Source organism: Vulpes lagopus, chromosome 8, assembly GCF_018345385.1.
Source record: "Vulpes lagopus strain Blue_001 chromosome 8, ASM1834538v1, whole genome shotgun sequence".
Taxonomy (NCBI): domain Eukaryota; kingdom Metazoa; phylum Chordata; class Mammalia; order Carnivora; family Canidae; genus Vulpes; species Vulpes lagopus.
Genome location: NC_054831.1, coordinates 117,382,182 through 117,409,291, shown reverse-complemented (window position 1 = coordinate 117,409,291; position 27,110 = coordinate 117,382,182). Strand labels below are relative to the sequence as shown.

The window sequence follows — 27,110 nt, the reverse complement described above, 5'->3', positions numbered from 1 at the left end:
GAGCTCCTGGGACCTGTGAGCACTGGAGAGATTTCTGGCCCCAGTGAACAGGTCTCTTGCCAGTGTCCAGCCTGCCCGGCCCTTCTGCTCCTTGTGACCTCCTACTTCCCATCGTGCCACACCTCCAGATTCCAGGATGGGGCAGTTCCTAGCGCCTAAAGCCTGCCAGGCACTGAGCTCTGGGGACCCAGAAATAAGTGACATATAGCCTCTGTCCTTGAACAGGTCACAGTCTAGCAGAAGGAGAAACATGAGGTGTTAACTGCCCGGTGTCAGGGCACAAAGGTAAGAATCGCAAAGGTGAGAATGGCCAACTAATGATAAAAAGTAACAACATGGATAAATCTCAGAATCATCCTGCAAAACCAAAGAGTACAGACTGTATGATTCCATTTATAAAAAGCTCCAGGCCAGGTAAGACTACAGATTATATATAGAGAGAAGTGAGATCAGTAGTTACTTGGGGAGGTGCGGGGGGTGGGGTGTTCGGCTGGGAAGAGGTGGGATATTCTGTAGAGTGTCCTGAGGATGAAGAATATTCTGAAGTGGTGAAAATGCTCAAAATTTTGATAGTAGTGTGGGTCACATGAGAATATTTTCTTGCTAAAGCTGAACACCTTGTTAAAACTGTATGCCTAAGATCTGTGAATTTCATCATATGCAGGTTATACCTGTGATGGACAGCATTCAAAATAGTCCCCAGTGACCTCTGCATCCTGGTGGGCATGCCCTTGTGCAAACTCTGCCCCCTGGATTGTATTGGGGGGGTGTTCTGTGTGGCCCATAGAATATAGCAGAAATGATGGTGAGTCACTGCTGAGATTAGGTTATAAAAGACACTGCTGTACCGTCTTAGTCTCATTCTCTCTCTGCTTGTTCTGGAAGAGGTCATGTGCTGAGCATCCCTCTGGAGAAGGGCATGTGGCAGAGGCACTGAAGCCTCCTGCTGAGAGTGATGTGAGCGAGCTTATGGAGCTTATGGTATGTGGGCCCTTCAGTCCCAGGTAAAGCCTTTGGTGTCTGCAGCCTTGGCTAGCGCTGCTTGACCACAAACTCATGAGAGACCGTCAGCCAGGCCACCCAGCTAAACTGCCTCCTGACTCTGCCTCTCAGAAGTTGTGTGAGATAGTAAATACTTATTGCTTTAAGCTATTACGTTTTGGGCGTTATTTGTTCTGCAGCTATAAATGATGAATACAATATTTGAATAAACAAAGTGTGGGGAAAACAGCCTCTAAGTGCTCTTGGCCCAGCTGGCTTTCCTGGGGACCTTCAGGTACTTTCTGTGACTCAGATTTCTAGGCTCAGTCTCCAGAACAGGGAGATGAGGGGCCTGGAGCTCTGGCCAGACATCAGGAACTGGTGTCCCCAACACAGCCACAGCTTCTACCCACAGCAGCGGCCCCTAAACAGCTGCACACAGCCCCCAGCCTGCACCTGCTGTGGGAGAAGACTCCAAAAATGCTCCTTCACCCCCACCCCTACCCCTGCCTCGTGGCTCTGTGTACCTGCAGGAATCCACGCAGGGCTTAGAAGCTAATAGGGGATCCCTGGGTGGCGCAGCGGTTTGGTGCCTGCCTTTGGCCCAGGGCGTGATCCTGGAGACCCAGGATCGAATCCCACATCAGGCTCCTGGTGCATGGAGCCTGCTTCTCCCTCTGCCTGTGTCTCTGCCTCTCTCTCTGTATGACTATCATAAAAAAAAAAAAAAAAAAAAAAAAAAAAAGAAGCTAATCACAGCTACTATTTTTGGAACACGTTTTATGTATCAGGTGATATGCAAAGTGCCTTCTGTGCGTCTCTTAATTTACTCTTCCTATCATATTAGATATTACTAAACCTATTTTACGGCTGGGAAAACTGAGACTCAGCATATTGAAACCAGCTGCCTGGGTCCTAGAGCTACTAGGGTGTGGCCACTTTAGACTTAAATCCAGATTTGTCTAGTTCCCCAACTGAAAGGCCGGGAAGCAGCAACCCCAGTCCTGAAAATATTGTTCTTATCTATTCCCTGTGAGAAAAAAACCCACTCACTTTTTTTTTTTTTTTTTGTCAGAGAAAAGGCCACAATCTCAACCCAGATTACTTGGGCCATGATATAAAGAGATTGGTTGATGATATTCCAGTGCCAGAATCTCAGAGATCACAGGAATCCCTGAGGAGGAAACTGGGATCCAGAGAAGAAAGTGACTTTCCCAAGGACTCCTGCCTAGTGCTGTTTTACTGCAGTGCTCTGCCTCTGCCACACAGAGGGGAATGGTCACCCTGAGGTAGAGGCACAATAGGGTAAAGGATGGCTTTAGGGGAGGAGAATGAGAGAGAGGGAAGTCAAGGGTAACAATGGCAAAATTAAAATCTCCTAATTTTGTCTTGGGTCAACCCTGCAATGGCTAGGGGCTATGTGAACCAGCATCACAGATGGTCCCCTGGAGAGCCTAGGCAGCATCAGAGGACATTACAGAACAGCTTCGAAAACAGTGCCTGGCTTGTGGCAGGGCCTGCACTGTGTTACTCATTTGTGCTGATCTTAGGTGGCCCTATTCATTCATTCATTCATTCATTCATTCATTCATTCAAAAAGTATTTATTGACCATCTGCTATCTGCTAAGTACTGGTTTAGGAGCATGGGATATTTCAGTGAACACAAGTTCCTTGTCCTTATGAAGTTTAAAATACATAGACTTAATATATAAATTCCAATGTATCCTATAAAGTGAAATGTATTGCCAAAGAAGAAAACGTAAAGAGAGGGTAAGACCTGAGAGTGAAAACAGTGCGTGGTGGGATGGAGGGGTGGGTGGGTTGACATTTTACAAGGAGGATCAGGTCAGCCTCCTTGTGAAGGTTTCTTTCTTTTTTAATTTAATTTAATTTAATTTAATTTAATTTAATTTAATTTAATTTAATTTAATTTAGGGACCCTGGGATCATGCCCTGAGCCAAAGGCAGATGCCCAACTGACTGAACCACCAGATGCCTCAGAAGATTTCTTTTGATCAAAGACTTGAAAGAGGTGAGATGTGCCATATCCAAGTGAGTTATATGGACACCTTGAAGAAGCACAGTCCCAGCAAAATACACAGCTGATATATTAGAGGTAGAGGGAAATTATGTCTGCCGCTTACTCTCAAATAGTTCAGAAAAAATAAATTATATGGACACTTAGATATAAGTAGATACACAGTATGCTTGTGTATACACCCATATATAAATATACATGTACACAGAGAAAAAGAATGATACAAATAGTGTTAAAATGTTAATATTTGGGGAATCTAGGTGAAGGGTATATACTATTTTTAGAAATTCTCTGTATGAATTTTCAAAATATTGTTTTAAAGAATTTATATATATATGTATATGTATAATTTTATTTATTTAAGAGAGAAAGAGAGCATAAGCAAGGGAAGGGGCAGAGGGAGAGGGGCAGAGGGAGAGGGAGAAGCAGACTCCCTGCTGAGTAGGGAGACAGATAGGGGGCTTGATCTAGGACCCTGAAATCATGACCTGAGCCGAACACAGCTGTTTAACCGGCTGAACCACCCAGGTGCCCCATGGTTTTATATTCTTAAAAAAGAAGAAAAGTTTCTAGGCAGAGGGAGCAGCCTGTGGGAAGAGCCTAAGGCAAGAGAGTGCCTGAGGGGCGCCCAGCTGGTTCAGTCAGTGGAGCACGTGACTCTTGATCTCAGGGTTGTGTGTTCAAGCTTCACACTGGGTATAGAGATTACTCAAAAATAACTTGATTATTAAAGAAAAAAAAAAGAGACAGAGAGTGCCTGAATATGTGAAGGGAACACTTAAGAATGTCAGCAAAGAGAGAAAGGGGATACATTAGTGGTTTTTACCTGCCTGGAATGCAATCCTCTTCTTTAGGTAATGACAACCTATTTTTCCTTTGGGGAACCGCCCTTTTTTCACTGTCTTTCCATATTGACCCCATCTCCCACCTGGGGGAGAGGGGTGGCTCTAGACCCGGGCCCAGCCAATCAGAGACAGGGCTGAGGAGACAGTCCTGGGGTCCAGGCCTGGTGCTGTTGTGAGAGTCCACCTGAGGAAGAAACAGGTCCCGAGGAATGCAGAACTGAGATCTGAAGCAAAGTCTGCATCTGAACTTTTCCCCTCCAGTGGCTTCCATACATGAGGCAAAAAGAAATCTGCCTTTGGCTTGAGCCAATGTGAGTGGAATTTTTTCTTACTCACTACAAAAAAAAAATTAAAAATAAAAAATGTATTGACTGATTCAAAGTGTCAGGGACAGCTTCTCTAAGGAAAGGACATTTACACAGAAACCTGCAGGATGAGCAGCAGCAGGGCAGGTGAAGAGGTGGGGATAATGTTCTAGGCAGAGGGACCAGCAAAGGCCAAGCCCCAGGAAAGGGTGAAGTGGGTTGGAGGACCCATAGGACAGTGGGCGAGGTGGTGGCAGGAGAGCTAGGAACTGGGCAGAGAGGAGGCTGGAGCCAGGTCCCTGATGGGAGGTGATGTCAGGAATTGGGGACTTTACCCCATCAGCAACAGGGAAGTCTTGCAGCCTTTGAAATAGGGAGTGACTTAATTTGCATTTTGCCATTATTTGCATTTTAATAACTCTGGGGGCTGTGTGGGGACTAAATTGACAGGAAGGAACAGTACAGGGGGATTACTTAGAAAATTGTTGTAGGGGATCCCTGGGTGGCGCAGCGGTTTGGCGCCTCCCTTTGGCCCAGGGCGCGATCCTGGAGTCGGGCTCCCGGTGCATGGAGCCTGCTTCTCCCTCTGCCTGTGTCTCTGCCTCTCTCTCTCTCTCTCTCTCTGTGACTATCGTAAGTAAATAAAAATTAAAAAAAAAAATTAAAAAAAAAAAAGAAAATTGTTGTAGACCTCTGGGCTAGAGATGATGAGCATGTCTCAGACAGAGTCAGGGTAGTGGGCAGAACAGAGATTGGATGGCTTTTGTGACAGCTAGTTTCCCAAGATGGTCCCAGCGAACCAGACTCATCCCACATTGAATCTGGGACAGCTCTATGACCTACTACAGCCAATAGAATGCAGAGGAAGTGACAGTGTGCCTTTCAAGGGCAGGAGGCCTGCTGTCCATGTCATTAAGGACTCTGCTAAGTGGCCTCTGTGAAGAGGCCTACCCAAAAGACCCAGAGTCTCTCACAGACACCAGGTGTGGCTAGAAGCCTCTGGCTCCCTCTAGAGTGGATCCATTGACTCTGGCTCTGACCTATCACACGAGTACAGTCTCCCTATCTGACTGGCGCACAGTCTCTCTATCTCTGACTGGTGCGTTCATTGGAGGCCTAAGAATGTGGGGATGTTTAGTCAGCGGAGGGGGAGGGGAGCAGAGAACCCTGAGATACAGACATGTTTGCCTGGCCCCACCTTTCCTGTGTGTGAATGAGCAGTTGTCCAGAAGAGAACATGACCACTACAGTAATTGAGAAAGATGCCCAGCTTGGGTCAGGCTTGCGTGACTCAGTGCTCAGCACATGGGACCTGGTCCCAATTTCTTGGGGGAATGGAATGGAACTATACCTAACCCACCTCCTCATACTAGGTTGACTCTCCCTGAGCCCCTGACCCCTGCTGGGTGTCCCTCAGCTCAGGTCCGCAGACACCTCCCTGTGGGGCTGCTTCTCCCACACTGCCTCAGCAGTATCCTTCTGATACGTTTCTGGATTTTCTACTCTGGCCTCCTGCATCCCAGGGTAATAAAAGTAGTTGGTACTACTTAGAATGCATTTATGAAGGTATGTACCAGGCACTAGGCAAAAGCTTTTACAATCCTCATGGATTCCTTACAGCAGTTCTAGGAAGTAAGTATTCCTGTGGCCATTTTATAGATGACTAAAGGGGGGGTTCACACAGGATAAGTAAGTTTGCCGAGGTCACACAGCCAGGAGATGGATAGAGGCTTATCTACCCCTGAAATGCGTTTTCTTGTTATCTAGAGACAGTATGGCTCTAGATAAATGTTCAGCCCAGGATGGTTTTTGCCCCATCCTACCTCTGATGATAAGACCCTGATACCTCTTTCAAGAGTACACAGCTTTGACCTCTTTGCCTGCTATGCTTCAAGTTGATTGAAGCAGGGGTTCTCAAAGTGTGGTTCCTGGGCCAGCAGCCTCAGCATCACCTGGGAACTTGTCCAAAATGCATATTGTCCAGCCTACCCCAGACTTACTGAATCTGAAACTCTGGGGTGAAGCCCAGACCTCTGTTTGGACAAGGCTTCCAGGTGATTTTGCTGCACACCCATCTGAGAACCACTGGAGAAGGTGGGAGGGGTCCTGGTTTTTTTCCATTCCCTCCTGTGCGGCTCCCGGGGTTGGCCCCTGGAGAAAGGGAGGATTTTCAGCTGAGTAGTTTGTATTTGGTTGTTATTGTTTTCCTATCACATTTGTCAGAAATGACTCAGGTCCGGCTTGGGAGAGGGTGTGGGAATTCCTTAATTGTCACACCCTATTACTATTTTTTCACATTTCTGCTCAGCCTGAAAAAGAGTGAAAGTAAACATAAAGTGATCCAAACTACCAAATTCAGCATCTCAGCACCTTGTCTGTGTAGGGAAGGGGTGTCACAATAGCCCTACATTCAGTCAACATCCTCGAACTTCTGCTGCTCAGTGCCTCACCAATGCTTGGTTCTGCCTGCCTCTGTGTCAGGGGACACAGACACCTCACTAATAACTAGAATTCTGGGTTCCCAGAGTCAGGGTCCAAGGTCTGCTCTCACATGACCCTGGGCTATGCCATTCCAATTTCCTCACCGTGCAGCCTTGAGGTTGAGTCCTGGCACTGCCACCTGCCAGCTGTGTGATGTTGAGAAATATCATTTGGCCTTTCTAGGCCTCAGATTCCTCCACAGTGAAATGAGAGCAATAATTCCTGCCTGGCAGGCTTGCTGTGAGGATGGAAGGAATGTATGTAGCATAGTGGTACCACACACTCACTGTGTGACCTGGAGGAGGTTAGCCTCTCCTGTGTGTTGCCTCCCCTATAATACCAACAGCAGACATCACATAGGGTGGCGGTGAGGTCAGGGGTTACATCCGTCTTACAGCAAGGCCATGAGATGGCAAGTACTCTGGCAATGTTAGCTATTATTACCACGAAGTGCATAATGTGGTGCCCGGGGCCCAGAAGATGCTCTATCCATGGTGGCTGCTGGTATTATTCGTTTCCATCTTTTTTTTTTTTTCAAGATTTTATTTATTTATTCATGATAGTCACACATAGAGAGAGAGAGGCAGAGACACAGGCAGAGGGAGAAGCAGGCTCCATGCAGGGAGCCTGACATGGGATTTGATCCCGGGTCTCCAGGATCGCGCCCTGAGCCAAAGTCAGGCACTAAACCGCTGCGCCACCCAGGGATCCCTATTCGTTTCCATCCTTAACTTGAAGACAGTTCTGACCTTACAATGCCTATGACTGCTTTCAGCTCCGGGTTGCTTCAGAGTCTCCCTTTCACTGATGCCTTCCGGGAGTTTGCAGTTGATGCCCTTTCTGCCAGTTCATCTTTTTTTTTTTTTTTTTAATTTTATTTATTTATTTGACGGAGAGAGTATGCACACAAACAGGGGGAGCAGCAGGTGGAGAGAGAGAGAGAAGCAGGCTCCCCGCTGAGCAGGGAGCCTGATACAGATGTGACTCCCAGGACCCTGGGATCACGACCTGAGTCAAAGACAGACACTTCACCAACAGGCACCCCTCTGCCAGTTCATCTTGTGTCTGACTCTGAGTTCCAGCCTCTCTTGGGTCTCCTGTTGTTTGCTCTTGGTTTGGTCTTTGCTTTCTTTGTTCTGGCTTCCTGCTCCATTCCTAGGGTCTATCTCATAGGCATAAAGTTTGCCAGATCAAAGTTAAGTCCCAGCTCTGTTACTCACTAACTGTGTGACCTTAAACACAGGATTTAACCCCAATTTTTTCATCTGTAAAATGGAACCAATAGGGGAGCCTGGGTGGCTCAGTTGGTGAAATATCTGCCTTTGGCTGAAATCGTGATCTCAGGCTCCTGAGATTGAGCCCCACGTCAGACTCCCTGCTCAGTGGGGAGCCTGCTTGTCCCTCCGCCCCTCCCCCAACTTGTGCTCTCCCTCTGTCAAATAAATAAATAAAATCTTAAAAATAAATAAAATGGGAGTAATAATGAGAATTTTGCAGGGCTGTCTAAAGATTAAATGCAGTCATTGTCAATATTCAACATGGTCAGGGCCTGTTGCCCATCCAGTGCTCCACGATGCTTATTTACTTCTCTTTCCATTTCTTCCTATGGTCCAAATCCCATAATCATTCTGACCTGGTATACTGATCTGTAAAAGGGGGAAATAACATTTCCAGCCTCTGTATGATATCCAGTTTCCTTTTTTCTTTAGTGTTTTGACTTTATTGGGGTGGAAAAAGCAACAATGTACCGTACTAAAGACTCTGCTTTCTCCCATCCCTTGCTGCTATGTGGCGCTGAGTATGTTTTAGACAATGATATGAAAGGAAGTGTTGAGTAGTGGTATGGATTGAACTGTGTCCCCACCTCCCCAAAATTCTGTGAAAGTTCTAAGCCCCAGTACTGCAGAATGTGATCTCATTTGAAAATAGGGTCTTTACTGGGGTGCCTGGGTGGCTCAATGGGTTAACGGTCTGCCTTTGGTTCAGGCCATGATCCCAGTGTCCTGGGATGGAGCTCCATCATGTCATTGCCAGTTGAGGGCTCCCTGCTTCTCATCTCCCTCTGCCCCTCCCCCCTTCCTATCCCTCCCCCTGTTCCTAACCCTCTGCCTGTACTCTCTCTCTTGCTCTTTCTCTTAAATAAATAAAATCTTAAAAAAAAAAAAAAAGAAAATAGGCTCTTTATATAGATAATCAAGTTAAAATGAGGCCATTAGGGTGGGCCCTCACCCAATATAATTAGAGTCCTTATTAAAAGGGAAAATTTGGACACAGGGAAGTTGACGTGAAGACACACAGTGAGAAGACAGCCATATGAGCAGGGGAAGATTCTCCCCTAGAACCATCAGAGAGAGCATGGCACGCCAACACCTTGATTTTGGACTTCTAGCCTCCAGAACTGTGAGACAATAAGTATCTTGTTTCAAGCCACCCAGTTTTTGGCACAGCAGCCCTAGGAAATTAACCAATGTGCAATGGCTGATGGCCGCCTGAGCAAGCTCTCCTGGTGACTGCAGTGTGTAGCGCTGGTACTTAACATGGTCAACATAGTCGACAGTTGGCACGGAGATGGGCACTGATGCGTCAGAGGGGATACTGAACATGAACAAGTCATACTGATTAAATGTTAGCCCTGTGAATGCTCCAGCAGCCATGTTGGGCCATGAGGCTAAAGCCCAGGAACTAAGGATGGCAGAATTGAAAGAGGGGAGGAGCCTTGGTTCCTGATGACTTTGTGGAGCTGCCACGCCAGACGTGGACTGCCCACCTCCAACGGTATACTATAGACATAGAAGGATAAACCTGTGTTTGTTCCTCACTTTGTGAGTTTTGACCTTTTATTTTCCTCAGCCAAACCCAAATTGAACCGATGTCCAATCCCATGAGGCACTGGGAAGCCTGAATGAAATGATGAGCCAGAAAGTATTTCATAAACCCTCCAGTTCTCTACACACGTAAGGCATTTTTATTTAGGAAGAATAGGTTGATATTGACTGACGTCATCCTGGCCAGAGATCAAAGGCTCTTTGTCCTGCTTCAGCCACATGTTTTTGAGAGCTGTGCATGGATAACAGTGGTACAAGAGACTGGCAGAAGAGGGGCCACCAGCCTCTGGCTTGGATGCCAGCAGGATGACTGGGTGGCTTTTGTTGAGCTGGGGCCAAAATGACCAGGCACTGGTTGGCAGGTGCACATAAAGGCTAAACTGGGATGGTTGGGTGTAAATCTGGCTCCAGCTTCCCTTGCTATGTAACCCTGGGCAGGTTACAGAACTTCTCTGATTTTCAGATTCGTCATCTGTAAAATGGGAACAGTTATAGCCCCTATGACATAGAGTTGTCATGGAGATTCACTGACATCACATACCCAGTAGGGAAAAAAATAAATCCACAGCTTATCTGTATCCAGCCCAGGTTACAGATTTTTCTGTTCTGACTACTAACCCTTGACAAATTACAAATGGACAGAGTGCATTCTGGCTTGTTCCTTCTTACCTTGTTTGATTCATTTAATAAAAATACTAAATGTGTCCACCATGCGCTTTACCATGTACCAAGTAATAAAAGAGTTAGTAAGGGGGACTTAGCCATGGTATCCAAATACAGCCAGCTCAGAGAATATTAAAAAAAAAAAAGCAGAGCCAAAGTTTGTTAGAGTGTCCCTCCTCTTCTCTTACTATCATCTTTTCTAGAGGACTCTCTTTGAGGTCTCTGCCATAGTCATGCTGGTCTACCTCCTCCTAATCAGTAGATATTTAGTCTCAGGAGGATCTTAGTCACTAGTTCATATCATGGTGCAAATGACTACAAATCTCTCAAAGCAGGGACCTGCAATGACCTGCAAATGACCCATCCTGTGAAGTGGACTGAAAGGCTGCTCCTATGCATAAAAGCAAGAAGGTTCAAGGCAGAAGGGCCTAGAAAATTCATTCAGTCTGAACTCTCTCTGTTCATGGAGGGGAAATCAAGCCAGGCAGAGGTAACCTTGGTCTAATCAGGATGACCCAACCAGTGGTCATGTGGCCAGGCTGAGTGAGGAGTAGAAAATGGCTCTTCCATACTCCCATGGTCTATATCATATGTATGCTAGGCATATTCTGATTAGATTGCACAGGATGCCCTAGGGAGATACAAGGCAGGATAAGAAGTGTCTCTTGCTTTCAAGAAGCCTACAGTCTGGCAGAGAACATAAGCACAGGTGTTAGACTAAAAAGCCCTTTAACCCCACTGATTAGAAATGCTGCCCATTACATATCAAATTCTCCAATATGCATGAGACTGTTCTAGACTCTGTTCTGTTCTACTGCTGTCTCTTCCTGCACAGCAACATGTTGTTTTAAAGACTAGCTTTATAAAATATTTTGATATCTGGTAGAGGAAGTCCTTTTTTTTTTTTTAAAGAATGTCTTGGCTATTCTTGTATGATCACTGTTTCAGATTAACTTTTTAAAAATATTTTATTTATTTATTTGAGAGAGAGAGAGAGAAAGAGAGAGAGAGAGCATGGGGAGCAGGAGGGGCAGAGGGAGAAGCAGACCACTGAGCAGGGATCTGTATATGGGACTCCATCCCAGGACTCCAGGATCATGACCCAAGCTGAAAGCAGATGCCCAGTGGGCTGAGCCATGCAGGCACCCCTCAGATGAACTTTTGAATTAGCTTTTGAGTAACACAGATACTGAATCTTCTTCAGCACTCTTGTTCATGCCAGGCACTGGGCATTCAGAAGAGTCAGGCACTGAGTTCCTGCCCTTGGGAGTTCAGAAAATAGCTGAGAAGTATAACCAAACAAGAAGTGTAAAGCAACAACAGGAATCTCATGCTCTGGGTAACAAGAGCCCAATGAGTGAGGAGTCCACACAGATATGACTGCTGTGAGTTCCATTGTCCCTCCAGGCTAGGAAAGTCATGGGACGCTCAACAGGGAAGGTGACATTATACTGAACTTTGATAGGTGAGCAGGAGTCTGTCAGGTACAGAAGAGAAAAAAAAAAAAAAAAGCTCTATGTTGAGGAAGTCAGAGAATGCATTTTGGAGGAGACATTTTACTTGAAGGTGAGTAGGAGTTTGCCCGATTCAGAGGGTGAGATGAAGGAAGAGATTGCCCTGAGCTGGGAGAGTCACATCTCTGAAGACATTTTAGCTGGATTTTGAGTTGGAGGAAGCAGAGAAGATGCTGGAGGAGATAATGAGGCCTTTATTAGAAAAGTAGATGACATTTGACCTGGGCTGTGAGGGATGAATGAGCAGACCACCAGAGGAGAGGAGAGGCACCCCGAGTGGAGGTAGTCAGAGAAGGTTTCCCGGAGCAAATAGGAAACCTCGTGGCTTCCTGCGCGCTCCCTGAGATCCAAGATCCAGGCCCTAAGCTTCCCAGCGCGTAGGCGCTCGGGATTCTGAGGTGGCGGCTCTGCAGTTCCCGTTTCCCAGCGTGGGGTAGCCGCGGAGCACGCTCGGCTGCGAGGATTGAAGCTTACTCAGGTTTGCAGAGCAAGGGTGGCAGAGCTGAATGCTTTATGTCGGAATCGACCAATGGGATGGCGGCACCCGGTTGCCAGGGCGACGGAGGGGGCAGAGTGGGGCGGGGCCTGGGCACCAGGGGCGGGGCCGGGGCGGGGCTTATATAAGCGGGCGGCGGGCGGCGGGCGGGGCGTGGGGTCGGTGGCTGCTGGGCGGGCGGGGCGCAGGCCGCGGGGCCCGAGCCGGGGGGAGCGGGCGAGCGGAGGCGCCGAGGATCCGATTCACTCGCTGGGGAGACCTATGGGCCGAAGCCGTGTAAATGCGTTTTAAGGCGAGTGCGGGGAGTGGCTCGGGGAGCCTCCGGGAGCGGGCGCCCCCGGCTCCAGTGCTGACCTGCCCCCGGCCCCCTTGCCTCCTCCCAGCAGGGGCCTCGGCTCCGCAACTGCCACTCCTCCTCGGGGTGTTGCACAAGTTTCGAGGTCACCGGCGACCCCCCCTAGCAGCGCGCCTGGCTCTGGCCCCCGCGAAGGAGGACGGGGCTTGGTAAGGGGGTGTGGGGGGCGGGTCCTCGGCCCTGCACTCGGGCGGGCTCCCCCGGGCAGAACCTCAGCCTTGGGTTCCCGCCCGGGAGCCCGCGACCTCTACCCACCATGTGGCCCCAGGCACGCTTAGAATTCTAGCGCGTCAGAACTAGCCCCCCCCCACCGCCTTTACAAACGGTGAAACTGAGGCTCGGAGAGGGGACAGGGCGTACCCAAGGTCACGCAGCCCAGGCAGACTCGAATCTAAGCTCCTGCTCTGGGGCTGAGACTCCTTGGTGGGGCCACTCCCAGCCTCTTTTAGTTGGGCGTGGTCAAGACTGAGGGTCCACTGAAAACTTCCCCACCCGAGCTTCTTGGCTTTCCTGCTCCCACTCGTTCTTTCCGTTTTTGCTGAAACCCGAATATCATAACTGAGAAGGAGCTTCAAAATAATCCATCCATTTTACAGATGGGGAAACTGAGGCTCGGGGAGGCAGTGACATCTAGGCATGTTATGCCTTGTCCCAGTCCAGGATTCCCGATTGTCCCCACCCTTGCCAAGGAACCCAGGCTCCCTAGGCTTGTGCTAGCAGCGGGGTGTGACAGGACTGGGCGTCCTGGCTTGGGGAGGTCAGAGGGGCTGGGGAGGGCAGCCCCTCAGCGGCCCCCTCACTTTAACCCCCTTCCTCCCCACCCCTTCAGTGTGTTGCATACTTTCTAAGGCGGCGGGGCGGCGGCTCCATCCAGCCCATCGGCTCCTCCTCGGCATGGCTGGCTACTTGAGCGAAACGGACTTTGTGATGGTGGAGGAGGGCTTCAGCACCCGAGACCTGTTGGAGGAGCTCACTCTGGGGGCCTCACAGGCCACCGCGGTGAGGGGCCGGGAGTGGGGGTGGGTTCCCTGTAGAGGCCCAGCTGCCTTCTCTGGAAGGACTCCTCTGGCTCCCATCTCCCTTCATATTTGGCAGTCAGTCCTTGCTATTGGCCAATTGGCCAGAGACAGGCTCATTTTACCCCCATATCCTGCCCCCAAACTTTGCCCTTTCTGCCTGCCCTGATGAAACAGCACCACTGTCTGTCCAGCTCTCTAGGTCAGAAACCTGGGAGTCTGGCTTCACCACACATCATCAGGGCACCACCAAGCTCCTTATCTTATACCACCTGCCAGGGTACTCTTCTGGGTCCTGGCTTTGTAGTTCAGACCTCATCTCTCTAGGGGCCCTGCTAATCTCCTCCCTGCCTCATCCCACTTGCTCTGACTTTTTATCACAGCCATGCTGAAACTCAGAACTGTCTGACAGTTCCCCACTGCCTGCAGGGTCAAGCCAGGGCTCTGCCTTCATAGCTCCGCTCCTGGCATGGCCCATGGTGTATCATGCTCCATCAGAGCCCAACCACAGCTGTATTTCCCAATGATGCTATGTGCTCTGTTATACCCCTTCACCCAGGCTATTCCCTGTGCCTGGAATGCCCTTTTGCCGGCTTCTCTAGCTCTTACCTATTTCCGTCCTTATTACTCATCAGTGTCACTGTCCTCATCTCCCAGGCCAATTTTGTATTTCCTTTGTCTGTGGCCTTCACTGCATTGTGTAGAAACTCCTGTGGAGCATTTATTGACCGGGCTTGTAATTGCTTAGAGGGTTTGTTGTCTTCAAGACCCAAGCCCTTGCAGGGCTAGAGCCCTGTCTGGTCATCTCCATCCCTGAGCATGTCAGACACCAAGTGGAGTTAAGTAAAAAAAAAAAAAAAAAAAGTTGCATAAAAGGGAAACTGAGTCCCAGTGAGGGTTTAAGTAATGCTGTCTTACCCAGAGCTTTGTACATGTTTTGTCCCCAGCAAATCTGTGGTGACCAGTCATTCACAGGAATGGGTCACAGTGGCAGTGGGACTAGCTCAAGGCTTCAGCGAGCACCTCTCTGTGAAAGGCAGTGGGCTGCAGGCCATGGCTTTGGCCTGCAAGGAATTTATCTTTTTTCTGGGGAAGACAAATGTATATACAGTTCTGATACTTTGAAAGCATGTATAAAATGCAGTGAGAGCATTTTTAAAAAAGATTTTATTTATTTGAGAGAGAGAGAGAGAGAGAGAGAGAGCAGGCTCGCGCGCATGCATAAGTGGGTGGAAGGGGAGAAGGAGAAGCAGGCTCCCCGCTGAGCAGGAAGCCCGAGGTGGGGCTCAATCTCAGGGCCCTGGGATCGTGACCTGAGCTGAAGGCAAACAACACTTAACTGACTGAACCACCCAGATGCCCCCAGTGAGAGCATTAAAGCCAGAGTTGCCTTATTGTTTCTGCGGAGGTAACATTTGAGGTGAGACTTGAAGGTAGATTGGGAATTTGCCAGATCCTAGTAGGGACAAGGGTATTCTGCTTGAAGGGCATGGTGGGAACAAGAGTTTGGAGCTCTTGTGCAAATGCTCCAGTGTGTAGCTGGAGCTTGAGCTGCAGCGAGGGGAGGCGCTGGAGCCAGATCACAGAACTCCAAACATGGGCTGGGGAGTTTGCCTTGGGTCCAGAGAATTTTTGAGCAAGGTGGCTTGGGTGGCCAGAGCTGGGCTTGGGGTGGGTCCCTGGGAAGACTGCAGATGGCACGCAGGAGGAGGGAGCCGAGTGGGGTCTCACACTCCCTCTTCTTGTGCAGGGTGACGTGGCTGCCTTCTTCGTGGCGGACCTCGGTGCTGTCGTGAGGAAGCACTTCTGTCTTCTGAAGTGCCTGCCACGAATCCGGCCCTTCTACACTGTCAAGTGCAACAGCAGCCCGGGTGTGCTGAAAGTCCTGGCTGAGCTGGGGCTGGGCTTCAGCTGTGCCAACAAGGTGAGCCCCTGGCCCCCGCTGGCACACTGACCCTTGTTGCCTGCTCCACATGCATGTGGCTGGGGTGCTGCCAGGGGCCCTGGAGAAGCAGGGGTGGCTTGCAGCTGGCCCCCACCCTCTGGGAAGGGCCACCCACTTGGGAGGGGGTGGAAAGGATGAAGGAGGGAGAAACAAACGTAGAAGTTCTAAACGGGAACTGGAACTGTGTGTCTCTGGGGAGGTGGGTCACCTTTTTAATGGAGATTTTCAAGCTTCTTGGCATAGAGCTATACATGGTATTCCTCTAATTAAAACAAAACAAAAATACCTTCTTATCATTGTTTTTTTTTCTTTTATAGTCATAATAATGTGTGACAGTACATTTTCTCAGCTAATCCTTTGAGAATTCTGTGGTGTTGCCAATTTTGCTGCCTTTCTAGCTAGATTAATGCTGTTGTCTTAATTCCCCTCCTGCTCTCTCTGTAGACTTACTTGCTTATTTCCTATCACTCTTTATTCATTGAACTACATACAGTGCGCTAGTCAGTGTGTCACCAGGGTTGGCAATACAGTGTGGAGTAAGGCAGGCTCTGTTGTCTTAGAGTTGAATGCTTAGATTATATATTTTCATCCTGTTCTTAGTTAATGAAAGCCTCCAAGCTATAAAGTTTCCTCAGAGTACAGCTTTGGATATACTTATTCATTTAGCAGACCTCTTTTGAGCACCTACAAGGGGGCAAGTACTATTCCGGGTGGGGATTTAGCAAGTGAACAAACAAAAACAGAAAAGGCTTTTCTTTCATGAAACTTGTTTTCTAAAAAACAAACAAGTTAAATAATGAAAATCTATATTATTTTAGATGGTCCCATGCTAGGGAGAAAGAGAAAGTGGGGAAGGGAGGTAGGGAATGTTGGGAGGAAGGATTGTACTTTTATGTAGTTTGGCCAGGGAAGGCTTCACTGAAATTTGAATACATACCTGAAGGAAGCAAAGGACCAAGCAAGTGGATAACTAGAAGAGCATTCTAGGCAGAGGGAACAGCAAGTGCAAAGGTGAGGCAAGAGCAAACCTGGTGGGCGTTGCTTTGTGATATTGTCATTACTGTTATTTTTTTAAGTGATTAGTAATGATTGTTTTAAGTCCTGGACAGCAATATGGTTGGATATTGTGAGGAGGATTCTAGAAAGGTACACTGGAGGAGACAGGAGAAGAGCTAGCCTGGGCAGGCTGAGAGGGGTAGAGGGATTCTGGGTGGGAAAGAGGTGTACACCACAGTGGGATGGTGAGAACAAGCAGGTTAACCTTTATCAAAGATGCTGTTAACACTCTTAGTGATAGGGGAGTCTTTCTCTTTTGTCACCTCAAAGCCCCTTGGTATTTGCTCTTGCTTTGCACACTTTGTTTCACGTGTGCTTGCATAAAGCCTGTGAGATCTGTGGGGAGAGAGATTGCCATGTACAGTCCAGGAGACTGGGGGCCAACTGCACACAGCTTGCCTGTGGCATGCTGGGACTCTGCTCTGGGATCAGAGGAAGGGGATCCTTTTCTAGCCTTCTTGGTTTAGGGATGAAGAACAGGACCAAAACCACCTGACTAGCCCTGTGTGTCTGGAAACCCAGAGGTGGTGCACTGTGTGCTTGGCCTTCCGGCCTCAGGGCTGGTCTCCAAAGAGCAGAGTGTAGGATGTTAGGGCCTAGAAAGACCTCGGAAGTCCGCAGGGACATTGAAAGCATGTACTGTTGCGGAGTGCTTCTGTTGTGCCAGGCACTTTGCAGAGCGTTTTCTGTATGTGATCTCATTTATTCTCGCAACCATCCTGTGAGGTAATGATTATTACCCTGATTCTGACAACAGCTTTGTGAGGAAGCATTTAGCATACAGCAAAGGAGGCGCCGAGGGTGAGTGACTTGCTGGGAAGTGGCCACTTGAGTAGGGCCAGTGGCAGTGGGGTCTCCAGCTCTCTCACTGCATCTTTTCATTGTCCTTGGGGAGGGGATGGCAGAGCTGGGCCCCAGCTGGTGACGCTTGCCTTAGCAAGCCCCCAGAGCTGTGAGAGGCCCCCTGCCTGCAGGTGAGAGGATCACACTGGGTCCAGGATGCACAGCTTTTCTCGAAAGGCCGAGGCTGCCCTCTTCTGGTTGGCCATCACTAGTGGCTACGCTTTAATATCACCATGACTTGACCAACATTGACCTAGGGCTGGGTGTACTTATGCAATGGACAGGTCAAGGGCACAGGCCATGCTTTGCATGTCCACTCACCCTTACAAGGACCTTATGTCACCTCCCCTGCCTGCATCCTGTCTTTTCTTGCTGTCTCTATCAGCATCCTTCCATCTTAAAAAGCCTTCCCGGGACACCACACCACCCCCCAAGCCCAGTGCCACGCTCCCTCTTCACTGCCAGAGTTGTCTACATTTGCCTGTCTGTGTGCACCTGGCTCTTTCCCTTATCTCCAGCATCTGAGGCATGCTTCCCCATTTCCACTCTCACAACTCTGAGGTATTTCTACCAACATCCCCAGGGATCTTCAGGATTCAGTAAGCACTTTATTTTAAACATTCATTTTGAATTATTCAAATAACGAATTGGTTCATTCACACAAACGCTCACACATGTAGGCCATCAGCTTAATGTCTCCAGAGATAATCGCCATTATGAGTTTGACGTTGGTGGGCATATGGTATTTTAAAAATACTTATAAATATGATCCATAGAAAATATACAAAATATAAATGATATTTATGTGTCGCAATGCTTTAAACTTGACAGGTGTTGGAGATCTGTCCCATGCATTTAGACCTTGTCAGGGACACTCCTTGGTTCTCTTCTTATCCTGACTCTCAACATTTAACACAGCGACTGTTTGCTTTTGTGACAAGAACAGTTAACGTGAGATCTACCCTCAATGCATTTTTCCCCCTTAATGCATTTTTAAGTGTACAGCACAGTATTGTTGACTATAGACATGGTTCTACAGATCTCTAGGACTTAATTCATCTTGCAGGACAGGAACTTTATACCCACTGAAGAGCAGCTCCCCATTTGTGACATATTCTTCTTAAAAACCCTCAAAGATAACCTATGCTTCTAGTTTTAAAAAACTTCAGAAGTCAATCAACTGAACGGGAGCGCTACTCTGCACCTGCCCCCCACCCCGACCCCTGGGCACCTGTGAAAGTTGACACCCCCCTTCTGTACAGACATGAGTTGCTGTGACAAGGTTTGCTGTGACAAGAATGAATAGCCTATGTATTGTTCCCCCCCTTCTGGACACGTTCTTTCTCCTCCCCTCCCCGCAGATCCTGGCTGCCTGACTTCCTTCTCTCTAAATGGGAAAGCTCCTCCGGATTCTGTTCTGTCTTGGGCTCCCTTTCTCTTGTAGACTCTCCCTCCTCTTGGGGGATTTCATCTCCTCCCACGGCTGTAAATACCATCAATATGCCTCCACCTCCTACGTTTTGATCTCCAGCCCAGACCTTATATATCCAGCAGCTGCCTGGATACCACAGGACGCCTGGAACCCAGAGTGTTCAAACGCACTCACGATCTTCCCCTTGGGGAAGGGCCAGCCGGCTTGCTGGGCATGGAGTCAGACAGCCCCACAGGCTATCCACCACCATGCTGGCCAGCCCTGTCCCCCAGAACACATCTCCCCCAGCTATTACCTCGCCCAAGGCGGTTGGGACCAGTCCCCCCAGAATCCTCTTGCTTCTTGCTGAGTCCTCGTTTGCATGGTATTCAGAGCCTTATGCATTGAAACCTTGCATTTAAAGTACAAACCTGACTGTGCCCTTTCCCTTCATGTAACCTTTCAGATGGATTCCCTTGACTCACAGGATAAAATAGAAATCTACATCAACCTTTTTGGGCTCCCTGTTGGCTCTGCCCACTTCCCTGCAACCTTATCTTCCCCACTGTGCTTTCCCGGTCCAGGCCATCCTGCGTTCCTTGTTCCTTGACCAGGCTGAGCACATTCTGCATCTGTAGCTCCGAACAGGCTACTCTCTTGACCAGAAACTTCCTTCTATCCCTCTGGGCCTGGGGGAGGCCACCTGTGGAGCTCAGCTTAACTTTCTGACTCTCAGAAAGGCTACCCTTGGCTCCTGGCACCAGGGTCCCACATCCCACACTCTCTAGTATCCTGAGCTCTTTCTTTAGGGTTCTTATGTGTTTAGAATTCCTTCATTATTTAGTGCTCATTTGTTCTTGCCTATCTTCCCCGAAGATCTCCACAGGGCCAGAGATTTTGTCTGCTTCACTTACCACTTGTTTTCTTTAGCACCAGTCACAGAGCCTGGCACCTCAATCAATTCTCAAGAAATATTTGTCAACTCAGCATCAAGGTTGAAATCTCTGTTACAGTACTGTGGTTAAGAGCTCATGTGCTAAAGTCTGACAGTCCTGGGTTAGAATCCCAGCTTTGCCACTTAAAAGCTGTGTGACTTTGGATAAGTCACTTAACCTCTCTGAGCCTCTGTTTTCTGTCTCATAAGATTATTATGAGGATTAAATAAAAATGTATATAAAATATTTAATGCAATGGCTGGCATATGGAAATCCTTCAATGAATAACAATATTTATTACGTATTTATCATCAAAGCTAAAGCACAAGTCCCAGACTGCTACCATTGTTTCTTCCTCTTACCTCATGTGGTAAAACTGGGGGCAAAAACACATTTTTCATCTCCTTTCAGACTCACAGTCTTTGGAAGCCAGCTGTGAGGGCAGCAATTCCAGCTCTGTTCCACTCTGCTACTCACTGGCTGTGTTTCTGCAGGCAGGTGGACTTCTCCAAACTCAATTTGGTCCTCTGTAAAATGTGGCCAATAAATGCTTCACAGGACAGTTATAGGCATCACATGAGATAATGCACATAAGGTCCTCATACTAAAAAGTGGCTAACTTAAAATTGGAGTCTTATTATAAACTCAGGATGGCTAAAGATAGCCCAGTGTCTCCCACAGTGTTTCAGAACCGGCTGCTTCTTGACTTCCTGCCCTCCATCCTGGAGAGTGAGACTTGAGTTTGAAAGCTGGTTCTGCCTCCTACTTACTGCACCACCTCTCTGAGTACCAGCTTCCTTCTCTCTCAAGTGGAGCCGGTACCCCTCTGATGGGGTTATTGTAGGGAGTAGAAAAAATAGTGAATCCAGAGTGAGGCCACTGCCTGCTTTTGTTGAGTTTTATTGGATCGCAGCCATGCTCGTTTACTTATGCACTCTCTCTGGTTGCTTTTGTGTTGAGTAGTTGTCATAGAACTTATATGGTTGGGGCACCTGGGTGGCTCAGTCCGTTTGGTGTCTGGCTCTTGGTTTCAGCTCAGGCTGAGATCTTGCAGTCTTGGGATCAAGTCCTGTGTCAGTCTCCATGCTCAGTGTAGAGTATGCTTTGGATTCTTTCTCCTTCCCCCTCTCCCCCTCTGCCCCTCTTCCTGCTCATGCACGAGTGCATGGGTGATCTCTTTCTCTCTCTAAAAATAAATAAATTCTTAAAATAAAAAACCCTACATGGTCCACTAAGCCTAAATTATTTGCTCTCTTGGCCCTTTATAGAAAAAGTTTACTAACATCTCATTTGCTGCCTGCTTGTGGTAGGTGCTCAGTGACAATGGTTGCTCTCATTGTCATCATTATCTGTACCATTCATGCAGCAATCAGGTGGAACAGTGTTCTGTAAAGGTGAGGAAGAGGAGGCCCCCTTGGGAGGTAGGGGTTGCCAGAGTCACCCAACACAGCACTGGGCACACAGCAGGCCTTGGGATGTGGGATAACCTGTCTGGTGAATGTTCCAATACATCAAGGAATATTCATTAAACATTAAATCTGTCTGGAAAATGTGTCAGATACCTATTGTTAGGGCCATCAGGACTCCATGTAATGTCTGTGTGAATTAGAAAATGTACCCCTTCCTTAAGACACTCATTATAATGAATATACTGATTTTGTGAGGCTGAGATGCTTTATTGCCAGGAAGCTGTAATAGATATATAAGTCTACCATGGATTCTCTGTGAATGGGACCTCCCACCCCTCAATTGTACAGTGTACTACCTGCACAGCTGTCCATGGCAACCCTGCCTGTCAAAGAATGGTGAACCAACCTGAGTCCTGATTTTCACATTTTTGTTGTGTAAAAACAAGGTCCACTTTTTATGGACCTCCCCATGCATAGCTGTGACTTTGCCCTTCATTTGTGCTTCCTCAACTTCTGTGGGCCCTGGTAGGCCCTGAGCCTCCTCACCATCACCTTTGGGACCCCACAGGCAGAGATGGAGTTGGTCCAGCGTATTGGCGTCCCTGCCAGTAAGATCGTCTACGCCAACCCCTGTAAGCAAATTGCACAGATCAAGTATGCTGCCAAGCATGGGGTCCGGCTGCTGAGCTTTGACAACGAGGTGGAGCTGGCAAAGGTGGTAAAGAGCCACCCCAGTGCCAAGTAAGCTGAGAACCACTCATGGGGAGGCTGGGCTGAGTGTGAGGGCAGAGGGGGTGGGAGGAGTAGAGATGGAACAGAGGATCCTGCCCTGGACCTGGCCACAGTCACAAGAGGTTGGGGCAGACACTCCTGGACTGGACCCAGTATGCCAGGGCCTGACTGGGACAAAGGCTGAAATACCCATGACAGCCCAGACAGAGAAAAGCCGGTGGTATTATGGAGGTCAGGGTCTCAGGCTGAGAGAGCAAGAGGGGTGGCCAAGACCGCTGCACAAAGGAGGTGGCATGCGAGGCGGGCCTGAGGAGTGAATAGAATTAGAGGGCACACAAACAGTGTACCAGAGTGAACTGCTTCAGCAAAGATTGTGTGCAGGTTGGAAATGGTGCAGGGCATTTGAGGGATGAGCAGAAATTTGGTGTGGCTGGAACATACCATGTGGGAGGAGGTGAGGGCAATAATGAATGCTGGTCAGTCATGGTCACAGGGCAGGGACCTGATGTAACTGGGCTTTGGCAGAGTTGGGGCCAGACGTTTTGCTCCAGTGGTGGCTCTCACGTGGTCGTTTGACACCATGGGGATTCCGGGGAGGACCTCCCTGGGGTGATGGGGAGGCCAGGTGGTGGACCACTCTGGTTCACCCAAAGCAGCTTCCATTTTGTCTGTTTTATATGATATTGGGGTTCTCAATAAGACTGTGTTTAAAAAATGGTTCCCCTCATACAAGAAAAGTTGGAAAAGCCTGGCTGGTGTAGAGGCTGATTCGGAGGAAGTGGAGCTGCCGGGGAGAACTGGTGAGGTCGGGACCAGGGCAGGGGCCGCGGGGATGGGCCCAGGGCGTTTAGGGAAATGGATTGGATGGGCCTTGGAGGCTGACCGGCAGTACAGGGACAGGAAGGGGTCAGGGGCCTGTGTTGGGGGCGGCGGCTCTTAGTTTACACCCCTTTTCTCAGAGAGGACGTGATTGGGGTGGGGGGGGTGGGGTCCACCCGGCAGAGGTGCGCTGCATGTCTCCTCAGGATGGTTCTGTGCATTGCTACTGATGACTCTCACTCCCTGAGCCACCTGAGCTTCAAGTTTGGAGCATCGCTGAAATCCTGCAGACACCTGCTTGAAAATGCCAAGAGGAGCCACGTGGAGGTGGTGGGGGTGAGGTGAGTGCCCAGAAGCCCCACCCTCCCTGCCAGGCCCACTGCCTCTTTCCCCAGGAATTAATCAATTCTCTATGAGAGCTTCCTCGGGGCCTCCAAGGAGCGCCTGTTTCCAGGCCTAGAATCCTGCCATTGGAGAGCCGTCTCTCTTTGGAAAGAAGGTTCAGAGTGTTCCACTGCCTGGCTTCGCAGGAGTTACACCAGCCTGTAGGCCAAAGGTTGTGCAGCCACACCTTTGCTCTGCCTCTTTTCTTGCAAGGATATGAAAGAAGTCATGATAATGACCTAATAGTATAGCTTTCATTTATTCTGTGCCTCGGATATGCCAGACACTGTGCTAAATGCTTCAGGTGCATTATCCCACAGCCTTGTGGGGTCTTATCTCCACTTTCTAAATGGGAAAACTAAAGCACAGGCAGGCCGCAGTGCTGATTGAGAGGTACATACAGACATGGCTGACTCTGGGGCCCTGGTCCTCATCCCAGAGGGCTCAGCCCTAGTGGCAGCATGAAGGGATGGGACGGATACCAAGTACCAACGGACCTTGGATCTAGTCTCTTGTCCACTCCTCACTTGCCGTGTGACCCTTGGTGATGCATTTAACTTCTGGGGCCCTCAGTTGCTACATCTGTAGAATGGGCACAATGTCCAGTGTGCCTATCCAAGGCTGCCCCTGGCTGGGGCTGAGACAGTGGCATCTGGGGCCCCACAAGTAAGTCAAAGCTCTCCCTCCCTTCCCAGTTTTCATGTTGGCAGTGGCTGTCCTGACCTTCACGCCTATACTCAGTCCATCGCAGATGCCCGTCTTGTGTTTGAAATGGGCGCTGAGCTGGGCCACAGGATGCACATCCTGGACCTTGGTGGTGGCTTCCCTGGATTGGAGGGGGCCAAAGTGAGATTCGAAGAGGTAACCCTGGGGTCAGAAGTGTGGTACTGGGCTGGGTGGGAGGTAGAGCTGGCATATCCCGCACTGTGAGCGGGTCCTCAGTGCTGAGTGCTGTGCTTGGTGCTTTACTGGATTATTAGCCCCATGTTACATACAGCTGGGCAAGCCAAGGCTCCTCAAGGTTATGTCACTTTCTGAGTATACGGCAGAGCTGGCTGTAGACAGCTCTCTCTGACTCTGGTCCAAGCACATATTTGAAGCTTAACCAGGCCTATTTTCATAAGCCTGGGAACCCTCGGAAGGCCTGGCACTCTCCATTCTCCCTCTGGTGAGCTGATGAGAAATCAAACGGGAGGGCAAGGGAAAGAAAAGCCCACCTGTCTATTTTCATCAGAGATGAAATCAAGAAAAATATGTCACCGCAATCCCCACTACAACCACTAGGGGACGCCTCTCCCTAGTAAGAGCCAAGTCCTGGAATATCCACAATTTGGGACTGACCTAAGAAAATAATCCCCGAAGGACACAGAGTTAGCCTCAAAGATGAGCATAACAAGAGCCCAGTGGACTTTTCCTAGCACTCGGGAATTGGTTAAATTATAGTACATTCGTATGACCTCCATGTGAGGTCATTCAGAGAGTCTTGAGTAAAACTGGTTACAGAACGTTTATATAGCCCTATCATGTTAATAATAAAAAATAGTGTTTGTATAGAAGAAGAATTAAAGGAGTCACTCCAAAAAGTTAACAATGATTAACAATCTGGATGACAGAATTAGGGTGATTTTGATCTTCAATATTCTCTGTATTTTCTGTGAAAAATATGTCATTTAACAGATTGGACATTGATGAAAGAAAGATCTACATCAGGGCTTCTGGAACCCGAGTACCAAGTGTTACGTTAAGAACACCTCTTCCCATTGTGGGGGCGTTGAGGAAGGTGATTTACACAAGCATAAGGGTCTTGACCCAGCTCTGTCTGGCTCCTCCCTTCCTGGCTAACTGTCTGCTGCCACCAGCTGGAGCCTTAGCAGGTGCCAAGTCCTTCTCTCTGAAATCAAAGAAGCTTTCAAGAAATAGACTTGGAGCTATAGCAAGTCCTCAGAATGTAAACCCCACATTTCAAACAAGTCATTGTCCTCCATCCCTGTCCTACCAGATTGCTACTGTGATCAACTCAGCCTTGGACCTGTACTTCCCAGAGGGCTGTGGTGTGGACATCCTTGCCAGACTGGGGCGCTACTATGTGACTTCGGCCTTCACTTTGGCAGTCAGCATCATTGCCAAGAAGGAGGTTCTTCTGGACCAGCCTGGAAGGGAGGGTAGGTGGCAGGTGGGCAACAGAGCCCCATTTTCCCCCCTTGAAGCTAAGGACAGTGGACTGGCTGAGCAAGGCCTGGTTTTAGGGGATGGGGAATCTGGAGGGTGGATTGTTGCTTTAGAGAAACTTACAACCAAGTTCCCTCACCCCCAAGACAACTTGTGTAGTGCAACTTTTTCTATGCATATTTCTATTTTATGAAGATTGAGATAAAAACAACCTTAGGGAGAGCAGATACTTTATTAACCCATTGTACAGATGAGAAAATTGAGAGCCAAAGAGAATGCAAGTGAATTGCTTAATAATAAAAAGTAATGCCTGCATTCGACCCCATGTCTGTCTCCCCTCCAAAGCACAGGCTCTTACTCATCCTATTGCTTCTCATAACATAATGAAAATAATTAATGACAACTTATATTCGTCTAAGCCTACTTTATAGATGACAGAATATAGGCATGGAGAGGCTGAGTCACTAGCCCAAAGTCACACAGCTGGTAAGGGCCAGTGCCTGGATTCAATTTTAGGCTGGGCTGACTCAGGGTTCTCTGCCCACGCTGCAACATCAGGGCTCATCCCTGCCCTTCCAGATAGATCAGCCCCTTGAGTGAGGAGTGGGGCAGGAGTTCTGATCTTGGGGCTTTGCCTTTTGCTCCAAGATCTCAGGCAGGAGAGCTGAGGTCTGTGTGTCTTCCCCTAAGAATCCATTTGGAGGGATGATGGGCTCCAGGTAGTTAGAATGTCTGGTGTGTGCGTGTGTGTGTGTGTGTGTGTGTGTGTGTGTGTGTGTGTGTGTAGATGATGTTCTTCTGGCTTCCTTTATAAATCTGGACAATTACTATATCTAGACCAGCCAGGAGACCTGGTTTCTCATTTCAGCTCAGGCACTGTCCCATTGTGTGCCTCTGAACCAGTGGCTTACCCTCTTGGGACATCGAGTTTGGGGAGGAATGTTCTGTTGCCTTTGCAGGCAGGAAGTATGTCCTGGGCAGGGCCGCTCAGCTGCAGGGGTGAGTGTGCTCCACATGAACCTCATGTCCTGGGGGCAGCAGGACCAACCCCATAGTTGAGGAAGGGGCAGCCTTTTTTGCTTTAGTTACCCGTCATCCTTGCTGAGCTGACCATTGTGCCAGCTCCCCACTCCTTCACGTGGCTGCTTGTGCTGCCCCTGACCATTCTCCCCACCCACAGAGGAAACTGGTTCCACCCCCAAGACCATCGTGTACCACCTCGGTGAGGGCGTGTATGGAATCTTCAACTCGGTCCTGTTTGACAACACCTGCCCCACCCCCATCCTGCAGAAGGTAAGCCTACCCCCACCCACAGGCCTCTTTTCAATTATGGGTGTGGGGGTGGGTGTTTAAAATCACATGTTGGTTTTTTCTTTTTTTAAGATTTTATTTATTTATTCATGAGAATATACAGAGAGGAGAGAGAGAGAGAGAGGTAGAGACACAGGCAGAGGGAGAAGCAGTCTCCATGTAGGGAGCCCGATGTGGGACTCGATCCTGAGTCCCCAGTATCACGCCCTGGGCTGAAGGCGGCGCTAAACCGCTGAGCCACCCAGGCTGCCCTACTGGGGGTGTTTTTATCTAGTTTTGAAAAAGTAAAAACAGTCATTGTAGAAAATAGCGGGATGATGAGGATCACCCATAGTCCCACCTTGTGGAGAGAGATCCTTTGAACATTAGATTTCTTTTCAGTCCTTAAAAAATGTATTCTGTTTTCAAAAAATAAAGTTGGACTGTGTTTTGTAACTGCTTTTTTCCCACTCAATATGAGGTATAGCTCCTTCCATGCCATTAGCTAACCTTTGACAATATACTTTTTGAGGACTACATAGTATTTTAACCCATCTAACCCTACTTGGTTTGGTTTCCTGTTTTGCTCTATGTTGA

The 27,110-nt window shown here is 48.6% G+C and overlaps 1 protein-coding gene across 5 annotated transcripts in view; it reads left to right on the top strand.

Annotated features, from left to right (window-relative positions):
- The first annotated feature begins 12,295 nt into the window (after positions 1-12,295).
- The window catches only part of AZIN2 (antizyme inhibitor 2), a 35,079-nt gene continuing 20,264 nt past the window's right edge, over positions 12,296-27,110 (top strand). For 3 of the 5 annotated variants that reach the window (XM_041766400.1, XM_041766401.1, XM_041766399.1), the window contains exons 1-8: positions 12,296-12,653; positions 13,334-13,503; positions 15,271-15,444; positions 21,688-21,860; positions 22,877-23,011; positions 23,750-23,915; positions 25,054-25,216; positions 26,404-26,516. In XM_041766400.1, the coding sequence (XP_041622334.1) occupies positions 13,399-13,503; positions 15,271-15,444; positions 21,688-21,860; positions 22,877-23,011; positions 23,750-23,915; positions 25,054-25,216; positions 26,404-26,516 (1,029 nt within the window). In that variant the 5' untranslated portion in view covers positions 12,296-12,653; positions 13,334-13,398. The remainder of the gene's footprint in view (positions 12,654-13,333; positions 13,504-15,270; positions 15,445-21,687; positions 21,861-22,876; positions 23,012-23,749; positions 23,916-25,053; positions 25,217-26,403; positions 26,517-27,110) is intronic. The other 2 variants (XM_041766403.1, XM_041766402.1) reach the window with 2 other exon arrangements.